General features: G+C 37.1%; 1 protein-coding gene across 2 annotated transcripts in view; it reads right to left on the bottom strand.

The window, feature by feature from the left end:
- Nucleotides 1-9,870: 9,870 nt before the first annotated feature.
- Nucleotides 9,871-17,066, bottom strand: part of HTR2A (5-hydroxytryptamine receptor 2A) — a 21,517-nt gene continuing 14,321 nt past the window's right edge. For both annotated transcript variants that reach the window (XM_072409848.1, XM_072409840.1), the window contains exon 4: nt 9,871-13,508. In XM_072409848.1, coding sequence (XP_072265949.1) covers nt 12,712-13,508 — 797 coding nt within the window. In that variant the 3' untranslated portion in view covers nt 9,871-12,711. The remainder of the gene's footprint in view (nt 13,509-17,066) is intronic.

The raw sequence follows: 17,066 nt of genomic DNA, 5'->3' as shown, positions 1-17,066 counted from the left end.
TTTTTACATATATTTTAACCCTTTCAGGGAATGAGTAAGGGGATTTATGTACCCCTGTACTCATTCCCCAGGGTGGGGTGGTGGAGATCTGGGAGTCTCCTTAATAAAGGGGCTTCCAGAGTCCAAAGTCCTGCTAAAAACATTTATAAAAGCCCTCACTTTTTTTCAATGGAAGCTTTCATAAAAGCTTAAAAACGCTTGAAAAAGCCTTCATTAAGTTAAATAGAAGTGTTTTCAAGCGTTTTCATGTGTTTTCCTGCGTTTATCCAGCGTTTTAAATTTTTAAATGTTGCAAGCAAAGTTTAAGATAACACTCAAAGACGTGCCTGAAGGAAACGTCCTGGTGTAGATTATCACATTGGAATGCATGGGGACTTCAAACATGGGCTTTAAAAGCCTCAGGTTAAACGCTGGGGAAACCTTTGATAAAAGTAGAAATCACTTTATTAAATCAAGGCTTAAAAATGGAATAAATCCAGCCACAAGAACCCAGTTGCTTACATTTCACTTCTCGATTATACATTAGGAGTCATTTTTCAGGATTTCAGGATTCATTTTTCAACGTCACACAATTCATTCTTACATGTTTTGTTAGTCTTCTTCAGGAGGGTAGAGAGTATATATGTATCTATATCTATTAAACAACATTTTTGTGTCAGCAATTCCAAAATGTATAACATAACATTACTCCCAGGTAATAAAATACAAAGTACTCACAAGGTAATGCACAAACAACTATAATGCAGTAATCTGATTACTAATAATGTCCCATATTGTCTATTACATATGTTGTACAATACTCTTAGGGATGTGGTAACAGACCCCTTGGGTCCCTAATATTTCTTGTGAGTATAACTGAGGATGGATCTACATTGTTAGACATCTGAATAATGATGAATTTATATTGAGTGGTCCCCGTGTTGAGGGACAGGATTTCTTTCCCACATCCAGTCCTCTGTTGTGAAGGGTAATTGTTAAAGTCTGAATATTCCCAAATGTCACTTGCCCCCTCTTCCTCCTTAGTTCTGGAGTTATAGAAGTTAGCAACTAGTTCCTGGGATAGTTTGGTGTACAAGTGTCTCACCACCATTCTCTGTAGGAAGTTCCACAGTGAGGAGCATTCCTGCCTCTAACAAGGAACAGCCAATATTGCAATATTAATATTATAGTATTTACAGGATTTATATAGCACTGTATAATAAATAAGGGTTACAAATGACAGACAGACAGTGACACAGAAGGAGGACCCGCCCTGAGGAGCTTACAATCTTGCTGTATAAGGAGATACTCTACCTAGTACATGTTTTTTTTATTTGCACATTGTTTGGATTGATACATGTTCTCCATGGCTCTGCCTAGCTCCCCATGTCTTTTTACAATAGTTTTTCTATTCCTCTCATCCCTACCCTGCAGTGAAGGATGTGTGAAACATATTGACCCTGTTGTCATACAGTTGTTCGTCCAGTCACAGTAATGTTGTGACAGAAGAGCGTATTGTCTGTTTAAGTGTACAAAGGAGATACAGGAAAAGTGGAAAAGTTTGCAATCTGTTATTGAGATATAAGGAAGGGCATAAAAAGGAGAACACTTTTCTAATCTATTGGAGTATAAAGGAGAATACAGAAGGAAGAAGAGCTTTGGGAAACACCGAAGGACAAAGTTTAACACCATAAGCATAAGGCAGGGTGAGGTAACAATGGCCACTTTTTATTGACATGAACAATAAAACTGTCTTGCTGCACCTTTTTAACATGCAGTGTTATAGCTACCTACACCCCTGGTTATCATCACATTTAATGGACAGTCTGATCTGAATGCGAAATAAGTAAACAATCATAAAAAAAAATACTTTTGAAATAAAAAAAATCATGAATATTGTACTATATACAGTACTTACTACAATTGTTATGAAAATACAATTTTTAGTGACTCTTTAATAAAATACTCCTGACTGGTAATTCTTTTGACATAATTACCAGTATATAAATACAAAGTCAATCTCACCTTGTAAATAATCGTTGTGTCACTGTATTGCAGCTTAACTGACCATGCTTAATCCTTGAAAATCTGTTGTTTGAAGTAGTTCTATATCCATGGTGACTACAATATTGAGCTCTTTACTGGAGTGTGTTCTTAGAGAAATCATAATCTTCAAAAGACAAAAATGGCAAACACAATGTCCTCCACCTAATTGAGCTGCCACTATACATTTACACAAACATCCTTTACTTTCTTGTTCAGTGTGCTCATCCATCTCTCATTTCATGAATGAAAAAAGACCTAGCAGTTCCAGCCATGTCACTGTCTGCTATTTTTCTCAAAATATTAACCCATTATTATTCCACTACAACACTATATAGGAGATTCCGGGCTTGTCACTATCAATAAAAAAAGATATAGTAAACACTAAAATGAATATTGTTTTTTTTTTGTTTGGTTTTTTTTAAGTTCATCTCTCAGCACAGCACAGCTGTATTTATTGTCAGTCTTTGCTGTCTGCATTTTTTTGTTGTTTTAACAATAACACTTGCTTTTTGTGTTGAGCCACAGTATTTACTAGGTGAGTATAAAAGCGTTATTTGTAAACTATACTATCGGCATTCTTCTGTTACAGCTAGATGATCAGTAAGGACAGTAGCTAAAGGAAACATTTTTAGCCATAGATACAGTTTTTACACATGTAAACCACAGCAGTTTGATGCCCTAATTTTTGTTTTTGGGTTGGTTTTATTGGCTTTATTATTGTATTTCCATTTAGTAATCAATATAAAAATGTTAATTTAGTCAGAACCCTTGTTTAGTCTACAACCTGTCAATTTACTACCCAACTCCATTCCCACGTCCCCCCCAAGAGAGTGACACTGAAGTCATCATGTGATGTCATCACAAAATCTGTGCTGTCATCTGCTTTATTGTATCATTAATGTATTTAATTTAAATAGACCAATTAAATTAAAATAAAGATAACAGAAGTTGGTCTTTGAAGTGTGGAGACACCTGCACATTTTACTGTCATTGGTATACAGTGAAGGTACCTAGGAGTCTTGGACTCTGCCATGAATTGGTTTTGCTGATCAAAACTGCCTAAAATTAAGCTAGGTTTGGAGATGACTCCAAATTTGTGCAGGCATTCATATAGGTCAGCACTTTATACTAAAAGCTGACCTAAATCAAAAAAAAATTTTTCCCCTGCAACACCCTTTTTTTTTTTTTTTTTTTTTCAAACCCCCTTTTTTTTTTTTTTTTTTTTTTAAAGTCAGGATTGAAGGAACTGAGGATAAGTAGGTAGTGAGAGTGTGATTTTTGTATTTTTAGTTTAGTTCCTGTCCCCTGTTGGCTGAGGAGGACCCCTTTTCACTGACCTATGTGCGCCCCTGCTTACAAAACCATCAGCAGGGTTTAACCCGTGACTGTGCCAAGTGTTTATTGTTATTTTAGATCTACAGAACTTTTTTGATTGAGTACAGCTTTACCTAAAATCTCAATTCTAACCTTACAATCAGTCTTGCACAGTTGTGAAGGTTCCTCTCCTGTACTGAATTTGCTTACTCCTATTGTCCTGCACTCTGTGAGTTTTCAACAGTGTACATTTAAAGTCAGATAGAGCCCACCTCATTTCCATATGATGTTTGTAAAACTCATCTCAAGGGCCAGCTCACTCCCTGCATCAAGGAAGAAGACTCTTGAGAGGAGTACTGAGGCATTGTGATATTTTCAGTGCCGCCTCAACCCCCAATTGCACGGGTTAAATTCTTGTTTAAGGAATAATAAATATTGTAGAGGAGAGTAATACAGAGAGAAGCATGTCTGCAGGGGAATGGAAGTATTCCACCATTTGCAATCCATAGACAAAAGGAACATTTAACCTTTGAATTATGTAGAGAAATAGAATCCTGTACTAAACTTCCTCCATAACCATAAACACAAATGCTCGAGCAATCTGCTTTTTTTACTTGCAAGTAGTTTGATCAAAGTTAAACTAAATATGAACTCTAGGCAAATATAAACAACACTGAACATCTGTAATTAATAAAACATAATTTAGTGTATTTAGTAATATAAGTGGACTTCACCTGTTACCAGCTCCTTGCAGCCCCTATACATGAGAGCTGGAGGTGTAGGAGGAAGAATCAAAAGTCAATCAATTTTCACAAGAAGCATGCTGATAATAGGACAGGGCAGATTAAAGGAGAGGTAAAGTCACTGCTGTGCCATTTATGTTTTTGGGTTTACTTCACATTGGTACAGCATCAATCTTGCAAAAGCTGTTTTTGGTATTTTTTTTTTTACTTTTTTTTATATCGGGTTATTAAACAAACATAAATCATCAATTTAGGAGGGAAACAATGTGGAGAAAAAATTATGTCACAACATATCTCAGAGTCGTGCAAATCAAAATTATCACAACATATCTCAGAGTCGTGCAAACCAGTTATCTCCAAATTAAATAATGAGAGGTAGATAGACTAAACAAGGCAAAAGGGGTGTGAGCGGGTGGTCGTTTGCAGGAACTAATAGTATGTATTGCTGTTACGGGTCCTAGCAGTGGAAATAGTCAAGGGTCATGTGTCACATCCCTGAGACAGGTCTAATCTGTATTCTGGGGAATCTTGGTATTCAAACCAAACAGTAAAATCAGGCGTTGCAAAACTTCTCTTCTGTGCCATGTATAGTTGAGGTGAGATCTTCCATTAACATAATTTCATTAATCTTGCAAATCCGCAATCCAATAGACGGCGGAGTTGGCTGTCTCCACAATAGAGGTTCACAGGCCATTGCTGTATTTACCATATGCTTGGTGATGGAATTGTGGTATGCTTTCAGGGGTCTATCATTGTGATGCAATAGGAAGAATGTTGGATCGTCTGGTATAGGTAAGTCTGTAAATTTCTGCATGATCTCCCTCGCTTAATCCCAAAATGCAGTTTGGTACAGGAGCAGAAGATATGTCTCTCTGTCTTGGTCACATCTCCAACAGCTATCTGACATGTTAGGGAATATCTGGTGAATTCTTGTTGGCACCCTTTACCATCCTGCCATTGTTTTATAGCTTGATTCTTGGTATGTACTGCATATTGAGGATTTGTGTATTATGGTTATTATTCAGTCTCTGTGTCTTCCGTGTCTCTGTGAATGTCACGCCTAAGTCTTCCTCCCAAGCCCTCAGGTATGTGGGGGAGAAGCCCGGAGTCGGGAATTGTAGGAGTGTTGCCAGTTCAGATAGAGTGTGACGTGTCGGGCCTTCCTCTATACATAGATTCTCAAATAATGTCAAATGACAAGAGAGGGTCTGTGTGGGTGGCAGGAACTTTAGGAAGTGAAGGAGCTGACTCACTTGCAAAAAGGACAATTTATAATCCTGAGATGGATCGGTTCTGCTGTTGTGGGCCAACGATCGTGAGTGAGAAAATGCTTTGTTCTACTGAGGCTGTGTTTTGTCAATTTAAGAAGGCCCCGGTCTTCAAGCCCCGGTGAGAAGGAGGGATGGCCAATACCTGGAAGTAAAGGTGATAGATGCAGAGAGATAGTTCTTTGTGAAAGTGTTTAACACATAGGCTCAGTGTATGGCCATTGAAGGGGTGTTTTCTCAAATGTTGTGAGGCTGTGCATGCCACCTATAGCAACATGGGGAGGGGTAATTTGCTGATAGACTGTTCCAGGCCCACCCACTGTTTGCAGGAAGATTGTCAACATCTCTCTTGTGAGATGAGCTTCTACCTAACATAGTAACCCAGGCCCCCTTGAGATTTAGGAAATTAAGTAATTTCCTGCTCAATCTGGGGCTTCTGTCCCCCATATGTATTTGAAAGAAATGGTGTATTTTTTTGAAAAACAAGTTTTGGATATCAATGGGTAGGGCCCAGAACAAGTAGAGCAGCCAAGGAAGCACATTGATTTTATTAACACTGATACGCCCCAATCAGGAAAATAAGCCTTTGCTCCATCTCTGGATATCTGCCCTAATGCAGGTGAGGAGGGGAGGGAAGTTTAACTTTAATACCCATGGCTGGCATTTTGGAATTTAAGTGAGACCTCCGAACATCAGAATGGATAGGATTGGGAGAGTTGCATCTGTGGGTGAGACTAGAGTGTAATATTCATAGCCTAAGATTTTGAGTAGGTAATCTTAAAGTTGGACAGATTTCCATATTATCTCATAGCTTCATGGATACAGTTGAGTACCCTTATCGTGTTATCTCTGGCCTCCCTAGAGGGCATGAACCTGGCTTGATCTAGATTAATTATTTTATGCAGCAGTGGTTGAAGCCTTAGGCCAGTATCTTAGTGAAAAGTTTAAGGTCCTGATTTAATAGACAGACCGATACCTTGCACTTGCTCCCGGGTCCTTGCCCTCCATTGGTATGACAGAGATATGAGCCCGAAGGGCATCCTATGGAGATGTTCCCCCCCTGCTATACCATTCATTGCCTTCAGGAAGTGGGAAGCTAGTATGTCATAGAAGGCCTTATAGTAGGGCAGGGTGAAACCATCAGGGCCTTTGCCAGTGGGTGTGAGACAGATTGCACATTTGAGTTCCTCATCTGTGATGGGAGCTTCCAGAGATTCAATCTCGGTTTCTTAGAATTGGGGTAGGCCCGATTGGATGAGGTAGCTTCTGATGGCTTATACCCTGTCCTGCCCATCTTTGCGCTCTGTAGTGTGTGCAAGGATGTACAGATTCTTGTAGAAATCGCAGAAAGCTTCTGCAAATTTTTCCACTCTGTGTTGTTTCTCGCCTGTCTTATCTACAATAAAGGGGATAAATGTTCTTTCTCCTTGTATTCTTAAAGCCCGGGCAAGGAGCCGTCCACTTTTGTTGTCAAACTCACAGTATGAGCGTCTACACCGGGCAAGCTTAGCCTTGGCTTTCATTAGTGTTACTGTGGACAGTTTCACTCGCAGAGCTGCCAGCTCCCTACCCTGAGCTGAATCTAGTTGGTAAATTTGTGTGAGTAGGTTGACAATCTCGGCTTGCCTGCCTTTTGTAAGCCTGGAACTGTGCTTGATGCATATGCTGTGTATCACCACTTTGTGTGCTTCCCATATTATGTACAGATCACTGTCTCCCTGGCGGAGCCAAAAGTGATCTTTTCAAGAGTATGATTTGTGGTTGTAGGAGTAAAAAGTGTAGTCCCGGGGGATCGCGTTCATGACCCTCCAGGCATCTAGTAATTGGATCCCTATGGATATTGGTGTGGTCTATAGTATTGTCCAGGATAAAGTTAAAGCCCCCCCTCCCCCCAGATAAGGAGGCCCTTCCTAAATTCCTCTACGTATGAGGTAGCAATACAGTTGCCAGAATCACTACTTGTCCATTGAGATCCCCCTTTACAAATGGCAGTCTTCACTCTCAATCACAGTGAACCCCCCCCCCCACAAGTGCCATGTGACAGTGTGTGTAAGTAAAATACCCCTGGATTTGGAATAGGTAGTGTAGTTTTGGTAGCCCAGCTGGAGCCTCCTTTTGCGAAGAGTGGGGGGCTTGTCCTTTCTAAAGTGAATTTCATATAGGAATGGCTTTGCTGGAGAGCTCATTTCCCTAAACATTGCCCCAAAACAGTGTGATTGAGGAACTGAGGTCAAGTTATTGTTCGGGTATTTTTATTAATGTTGAGTTTTAGAAAGCAGGTGATCATGAAAGGAGAAACAAAACAAAGACAGTTGGGGACACAGAATAGAAGTCATTAAGGTCTGATACATTTATAGTGTATTATCAGCATATAAATGGTATAGAGATCCAAATTAATTTTTTTGGTACTTTTGGGTAGTGTTTGGCTTTAACTTTAGAAATCAGTGATGCTTGAAGTTTATATGCTGTTCCTAATACCACCTGTGCCTTTTAGTTAAATTATTATATTTGCTTTACAGTTACCCCTATAGTGCCTTTTCACACAAAGCATTGAGCTCTGTTTTTAGATGCAGCCCATTGCTTTGCTTTCAGCATGTAACACATTTTAGTACCTAAGGCTTTTGTGTCTGATAAATTGAAAAAGAATGCCTCTAGACACAGATCACCACTCTAAGCCCCCTTTTTATTGATTAGTTTGGCTGTTAAGCAACCATGACAGCCTTTTTTATCCCTACAAATAAATGGTTTTGTCATTCAAATGTGCCATAGTTTTAACAATGATTAAAATCAATAGACATTTGTGTTTTTGCATCCCAGCTATGGGACAGAGGTACTGGCATCTGTAAAATAAAAAAGAAAACAGACCAATAGAGACATGGCTCATTGGCTTGAGTGAATTATGCCTAAGATGTGTGTGTATTACATCCTAATATTCCAAGATTGTTGGTATTGTTTGTTTATTTAGTTGGTTTATATCATGATCTGTGTAATACTTTAATTCGTTTTGACATATCTCTGCACACATAAGGATAGCATTCTGTTTGCACCAACAAGCACTGCATTACTACACATGTATCAGGCCATTAAGATATTCTAAAAAAAAGACCCTTCCAATACAATAGACCGCCTTCCTCCATTACCCCATGGCGCAGTTTTGACTCATATCCACAGTAGGAACTTTTGGTGGTGAACCAACCATTTCTGCTTTAACTTTTGGACAAATTACCTTACATTCTTATTTGTATCAATGACAGCAAGTGATTCAGGTCTCCAAGCAGCAAAAGCATAACATTTCCACCACTATGTTTCACAGTTGGTATAATGATCTTCTTCTGAAATGCTGTCTTTGGCTGGCACCAACCATATCCTCTGTTACTGTGGTCATTAAATTATCTTTAATTTTTTTATCTACAACACATCAGAAGGTTTGCTTTACCAATACATTTGGTAGAAAACTTGATCGTTACTGTAATGATTTTTTTTTTGGAAAGCAAATTTTGCATGCATTTGGAAACCAAGTGTTGCAAAAGTTAACTGCAGGTCTTCTGATAACGTTTTGTTTTTTTGTAGACTTGTAAACCTCAGTCAACTTTTTGGCTGCCTTTTCTGGGTTGGCTGGTTCTAGACATATTGACCACTTTAGTAAAATACATTTCAGCTTTTTTTTTAATCCTCTTGTCAGATTTAAAGGCATTCACAACCTTTATTCTGAGCAGTGTGCTTTTGATTTTGCAATGCTGACACCACACACTCCAGTACCAAAGAGAGCACCAGACCTTGAGTTGAGGTAAAATGTAGATGTTTTACCTGCATACTCTCTAAGAAGGTTCTAGCCATTAATAACTGATTCTAATTTTAAGGGAATAAAGTGTTAGAACATATATAATATATTTAATTTTTCTATGTGAAAAATTATTTTGATTATGGGAATTAATACACCAAGTTAGTGCTATGTGTCATTTGTTCAAGCATATCACCTTTACCTGTATGCATCATATGAAGGAGGATTCAATGATTGTAAAAAATAAATCCATGGGCTGTACAGACGTCTTCACTTGACTAAATACAGGGGAAATTAAGGAAAATCTTGGTTATCTGTTTTAAATGGAGGCTAACAGAATCCTAACAAATACTTTTTGTTTAACACAATGTAAAAAAACATTCCCCGAATCCCTTCAGACATGTGTGCTGTTATTTTAAAGCTAGATTTTAGGTAACATTTGCATTCAATATACAGTGCCTTTAGTGATTGCTTTATGCCTACCTTTGTAAAATCAACAGAAACATTAAAAATAAAATGTATTGCATTTAATACCTAAATTATTTCTGCTCTGATAACAGGTCTAATTTCTGCCATAATGAAGCTATTCATCAAAGTGGTGGGTTTATTACCCCCATGAGGACATCTTGTAGTGTGTAGTTAATAAAATATGTTATGGCATAAGACATGAAACACTCATTAATCATACTCTTTGGCTTTATGCCTCAGATAAGTAAACTGATCTGTAAATATGACAAACTGTTACAAAAATCTGCATTAGTTTAATTTATAATATTGCTCAAAAATATACAATGCATTTTGTTTTACGTACATGAAATATGAATATGTTCTTCAGCATGAGAAACAACAAAAGATTAACTAAAAACTCACTGCCTTATGCAGGATATTGAAATAGTGCCACAGGTACATTCAATTATCTTGTTCATGATAATTAACTGAAGCTACGGAATGCAGTTAATTCTGCGAACCAATTATGTTTCATAAATCTGTGTAGAAATGATGTCTCTATAAAACATGGAAAGTACACCTGAATTTGCAGTTTTGTTTTTTTCTGGCCTACCTCCAAAACATTACATTTACAGGGCTTATTCAATGAAGAAAATATGCATTTGCTTGGAAAAGTAATGGAAAGTGATTGTCAATTGATTACCAGTAAGTAAAAGGGGTGCTTACTTCACTTACTAGAAACAAAGAATATTTTTTACTTTTTTTAACTGTAATATTGATTTGTTCTGAATTGCTTGCTAATGGCAAATTCCAAAATGGGTGGAAGCAAAAGTAGTGATATTTCCACAAACATTCATTTAAAAGAGATAATTCACCAACCTTTACATTTATTATAGAAAACTATGGGCGTTATTTATATACCAGGGAATCTGACATTCCCTCAGACATTCCCTGGTGGAAATCTATTATTGCCAATGAAACAGATGGCCCTGGAAGATTCCCACCAGGGATTGTCAGATTCCTTGTTTTATGAATACAGCCCTATATGCATGTTAGCCCAACATTTATTTTTATGTACGTCTGACCTCATGTTTCACTATATACAGTTTTCCTAAACATATTTTATAAAATGACTAGGTTTAAAAACTGCAGAACTAACAAAATTAACTAACAGAATTTACTGTTGCAGACTTGTTAAACCATCAACTGAAGAAGCACACAGGGTTTTCTAAAAAGTCGGCAATTGTAGGTTACAGGTTTAGCATTATCAGCCTGATGTGCCACCTTATTATTTGGAAGTTAGATTAAGATCTGATAGGCAGCCAACTGGAAAAGTCCACATGACAAGCTGATAAAGCTAATGCTAATTATGTGGGAAGGGAAAGTGCTTTTACCAGCTGGATGTTCCTGGTAAGAAACTTTGCAGCACATTTATTAAAAAAAGCTAACCACTTAAGCTAAAACACCATATACAGTGAAGCATGATGACAAAAACATACTAAAATTATATTGGAAACTCTATATTCTAAATCACCTATTTGCCAAGTTGGCTTCATGTGTGATAATAGCACCATCATAAAACAGAATTTATCCCTTTGCTACACCATGTCATGTTGTAAACTCTTAAATTAAAGCATGATGAGCTGTTTTAAATCCACGGTGGACATTAAAGTGAATGGGAGCAGTTGGAACCATTTTGTGCACGCAGACAGTGGAACATGGCCTGCTTCCAGAAAGTAACAAGTCTGTTTTGGTTGCATGGTTGCTTTCAGAAGAACTGCAGTTCTAATTGCAGGCCACAACTTTGTGCAAATGTTTTACCTGCGGTGTGGTTTGCCATTCTCCGATACAAAACAGCAGTTTGCTATGCGTCTGGGAGTAGCAAATCACACAGTTTTCAACCACAGGTGTGAAAGGGGCATTACAGTACTTTTGTTTGTGTGAATACAAGGAATAGGTCATATGTGTATCAACTATTTTGTGTTTCCAGGCAGCCATGAAATGTATTCAAGAATAGCCTATTTGTAGGAGTTTAAACATATTTCTTAAATTTTAATTCAGATATCACAGAGCCTGTAGATGCTAATAAATTTAGGAGAAATTAAGAAGTATTAATAAGGTGTCCTCCTACCAGCACCCTCTCTATGCACCACTTTTTGCTAAAGGTGGTCATAAATGGGTATGAAAAAACCCATTTAGTGATATTGACAATTTGCATATGAAATCTAGAATTTTAGGTTCTAGCCAGATAAACCAATATTGAAAGAAAATAATTTAAATTCACCTAAAGGACTTTAATGTTGGTTCACACACTTTAAAAATATGAAATTAAAGCATGATCTGGAATGAGGGAGCCAAATGTCTACAGATCCCAGATGTGAAAATTCTAACTTTACTGTGTGAAAGGCACACACATCTCCCAGCTTTTATGTTATAGCAGCTGCCTTAGTAGGTATACCCTAAAATTAGTCTGGGTATCAGCTCACGAAACTGCAGAAAGAACATATATAAAAATCCATACAATCAGGAAAAAAACAATGCTGGATTGCTACATAACACAATTATCACTCCATAGGAGAAACCCCATGAATCTAGGGAGACTAATCACAAATGTGCAAACATTTTCTTAACTTTACAAAGAAAAATATCACAAAACAGAAAATCAAAGAGGTATATTCCTTCTGAAAAATTAAATACTGTTACATATAATTTGAATATCAATCCACTGCTTCTTTAGTTACCTAATTGTGTTCATTTGTAGGTCATTGATGCATTATCTAAAGAAATCTAAAACTTTACATCTCATTAGGCACAGTAGCTACTGGAAACCTCTCAAATATAGCTTTCCCTTGCAAAAACACATGCCCCGTAAAGTGCTCATTCACAGTCAGATGCAGGGAGTTGTTTGAGGTACATTAGGGTAACTGAGGCAGGCCGCTTATAAAAGTTTTTTGTCACATAAAATGCTTCCAGATTTAAAATAAATATATCAAGGATATTTCTACTTTGTCTTCATAGAAACACCTACATTGGTTTCCATCAGAAAATAAAATATGCTTAAGGTCTTTTCCTTTTACAAGACTCTGGCTACAGATGCATTCATGATGCAAACATGACACAACAATAATGTAATTTACAAACAACTAACGTTTTCACTTTGTGATCCAGCTCCTGATTTACTTTTGTCCAGGGAGGGTAATCCTATACTAACCAATGAGTAGTCATTTGTTTTCGTTTTTCCGCCTTTCTTGAAATCCTTCATTTGTGCAAGTTGCAGCTGGCTTGAGTTGTATGCCAGTGCGGGGATGGTATTTACTAAAATTAATTGTAAAGGCTTTTTCTCCTCCCTGTATCGACATTGGATGTAACGAGAGAAAGCAGAACGGTATGTTTGGTTGAAGAGTGTGTACACCAGTGGATTAACTGCTGAAGAAAGATATCCAATCCACACAAAGACTTTCAGCAGTTCTCCTATAATATGCTCATTGCATGAGTCTTTGCAGATAACTGCCATTACATTGGTGATGAAAAATGGACACCACATAATAACAAACAGGAAAAATACAATGCCCAAGACCTTGGAGGCTTTCCGCTCATTGCTGATGGACTGCATAGTCTTCCTCCCATATGGGGCAAGTTCCTTCTGCAGGGAGCGTTGAAATAGCTTTTCTGAAGAAATAGACGTCTGTGGGAGAAAACTGAAAAGAGCTAGCTTGCTTTTTGCTCCAAGGTTATTAAAATAAAGGTCTGCTTCCTTCTGCAGCAATTTTATTGTTAAAAAGTATGTGATCACCATTATGATTAGAGGAATGAAAAATGCAACAAAAGATCCAACAAGGATAAAGTGCTCATCTGACAAAGAGCAGTTTTCTTGGTTGAACACTTTGCTATCATCCTGAAGTCCAAACACAGGCACTGGCATGGATATACCTTGAAAAGACAATAAGAATCGTGTTAAAAACAATTGAATTTACACCACCATAATTATCACCATTTTTGTAATGATCACATTTACCAATTGTTAACTTTGTATGTATTCGTCATTTTCGCCAAACTTTTATTAAATCTGCTTTTATCTATACAGCAACATTTATTTTATTTTTTTGCCAAAAAAGGTGTAATTTCTGTTTCTTTTTAATCCACTTCTTTGAAAGTACCATAGGCCACAATGGGGATCAAACACCTTTTTGCCACTTTTGAAAAAAAATATTTAAAAAGAGTTTCTGATCGGAAATGGTGATATTACACTACTACTATTCTCCTTTTGGAAGCCAGATCACCAGGGAACAAAATATGTTCCCACTTGGATAAAACTAGCATTTTTAAAGTAGAGAAAAGGGTTTCTAAAATTGAGAAATAAAAAAAGTAGAGAACAATATCTGGCCTCCACTTATTTTTTAAAAATAGGGCCCTGAATATATAAAACATTAAGAAATGTGGATTTTATTTACATTCGCATCTATAAAAAGTGTAAAAACAGATTTTTTTTTAAGTTCTTTACCCTCAGGCTTTAAAAAAGTTTTACTTTTTACTTTTTTTATTTACAACCACAACAATCTGATTAAACTGTGTGTTTTTATTGTGAATTAGACTTTCATATTATTTTCCTCTTTCCCCAGTGCTGCTTTTATTCTCAGCATCACATAACAGTCCTCAAAAGATCCTTTTCTGTCTTGTTATCTTTCCAAAATCATCTTTTTTTTCCCTTTGCTATCTTTATCAGATTTCCCTTTCATGCGGCAGCACACTAAGGCATGAGTCACGACGCACGGGGGAGGAGGGCTACAGAAAGCACAAGATTTAGGTCATCTAGTGTAAGTAGCAATGTGAAATCCCTGTGCACTGTAGAGCATTAGTGCTTTGTGAGTCCTACTTAGAATGTTAACATTTGTTTCTGCTTCTTCAAAATTGAGCCACCAATAAATGTTAGCACCAGGGAGTATAAATTCACTTGTCACAAAGCACTTAGATACATTTTCAAACTGTAGTATTGTCCCTGGTCAGATTATAGGCAATCAAGATGGCACACTCAAGCTTTTTACGCTGTATAATATTTTTTTTCATAAATCATTCATAATTATGCTTTGTAGCTTTCAGACATTTTTTAGTGTGGGTCATTTAAATAGTAATTTCTTGGCCTATTGAGAAAGTTAAAAGCCATTTTCAGCTTTAATTTTTCCTTTTCTTCTGAAAATAATGCTGTAGTACTCAACCTTTCTCTGTTCTATGGTTCCTTTCCAGGTTGAATAATGCCAAGCATTATTCAACCCACTTCAAGTTCAGAACTTTAAGCTACCCTGGGTTTGCACAACAATCCAGGGAATGGCAAAACATTATTACTGCCATAGGAGAAAGGAGAGAAAGAGTACCTGTGAAATTACCTAGGGAGATTATATATTTCAGCCAAGCAGGTATGTAAGCAGAAATAATAATAAAAAGGGGGGTTGTATAAAATAGTACGAGCGGCTGTGGATAGAGAATGGATATGGGGTGGAACTGTCCTTCAAATGTCAAATTCCCCAAGTGGACAGCCTACAGAGATTAGTACAAGAACACAATGCTTTGCCCTAGATGTTGCATATTGTCACACCTTATGACCTATAGACATGTTTTGCATTTGTATTTGTTAGCCCATTTAGCCTAGGAAAAAGGAATGAAACAAGAATGAAGATCTAGGGCAGTGTTTCTCCACCTTATTTTTACATGGTGGGAAATGTTCTTCAAGGAACCCCTGCTATAGTTACTATATCTGCAGCTCATGGTATATTAGCGTGGTGTCACTGGGAAGATTACCTCTTACATTGCTGGCCAGTGGGAAGAATGTCATTCTTACATATCAGGTCTACCAAAAAAATTATTAGTCACTTAAACCGACCTGAGGGGCACAAATTGCCCAGTGCTCAAAGAACCCCCCGCAACCTCTGGAGGAACCCTGGTTGAAGCAGAAACACTGCTCTAGGGAGTTTACCAATGGAAAAAACACAACCCACCAAAAAAGCATTACTGCCAGGGTTATATTTTATAATGACCACTTTATTATTCCTTGGCTGTGGGAAATTGCACTTAATCCCTTAACAACATGTGTGACATGTTCACCTTCTGATTGCTAAATGCCAGTGATTGTTGATTGTACAATCATGAATTCCAGAGAAATAGCTTCATATTTGTAAGTCACAAAAAAATGAAAAACAGTGCCTTGATTATTTTTTTTTTTGTAAAATAATAGGATGCCACTTTCTTCCACATCCAGAACACACAACAATCTGGCTCTGAAACTTTATTCATTTCCACAACCTCCAGTTCATTCCTTAAATTAAAACTGAATACCACAAAAAAATTAAAAACAATTTAATTGCACATCAAAAACATAATTTAATTGCCTGTTTTATATGCACTTTTAGCACACTGTGAAGAATTGAAACTAATTACTAATAGCTTTTAGTCAACAATATTTCACAAGTATATGTAATTGTAGAGAATAATGATGATATTCACCAAGGACTAAACGCAGATCTAAGTCACTGTAATTACAACAGATGATGGAACCAAGGAAGTAAACACCCGGGCAGTAAAAAAAATGTTTCTCTGCAAAGCTTTTATATGATATTACATTCATTTGGCACATTTTTCTGTCTGAAAGTGTTGGCAAAACCAGAAGATAATGAAATGGTAAGCAAAGAAACAATAAAGATCATACTTAATCTAAAAAATGGTAGTTAGTTAGTAGTTCTTTAAAGTTTTAGTGTCTCAGCCACTTTAAATGTTGTAGAATTATCTTGTGAAGCAGTCTAGCCAATATGTTTCATCTTTCTCTCAGCAATGTCCCATCTGCCAAGTACAAGAAGTAGGTGGATTTATCCCTAGCATCTTTGCCATGTCATCATGGTACTAGGTCCAGATAGCCTTTGGCAGAGTCATAGGATGTTTCAAGATTGAACAGAAATAGAGTTAAAGGGTCTAAAAGTAAAAAACAATAACTGATGTTGAAGAGACACATCAGAACAGACCAGGTAGGGACTGGACAAAAGTGGAAAATTAGGTCAGACCTGAAAGTAGGTAAAGTGGAAAATAAGAACAGAGGCAAAGCTGTAATATACAAAGAATCAGAATGGATAGTTGATGAACAGGCAAGTTCAACGCTGCACGCTAGTAGACAAGAGACAGTTTGAAGAACTGGAATACCAGAACACATCAAAAAGTTACTAGACACAACCATAATTCAGAAAAGAAGTGAAAAACCAAATCAGTAAAAGAAGTGATCAGGATTCAAGTCAAGTCAGACAAAGAAAGGAAGCCAAATACAGGAATTAGGTAGCCAAAGCTAATATGGGAACTTAGGATCAAATGAAAGAGTTATTAGGTTATTACTAGATTAAAACAGCCAGGCTATAGCCAAGCAATAAGCCAACCATGCCTTGTGAGGCTAGAGCCTTTAAACAACCACAGATCAAGTGGTTAATGGAGGACAGAAAAGGATGGACTCCAAAA

Source organism: Pyxicephalus adspersus, chromosome 1 (assembly GCF_032062135.1).
Source record: "Pyxicephalus adspersus chromosome 1, UCB_Pads_2.0, whole genome shotgun sequence".
NCBI lineage: Eukaryota > Metazoa > Chordata > Amphibia > Anura > Pyxicephalidae > Pyxicephalus > Pyxicephalus adspersus.
Note: the sequence above shows the minus strand (reverse complement) of the source record. Positions and strands in the feature narration are given on the sequence as shown.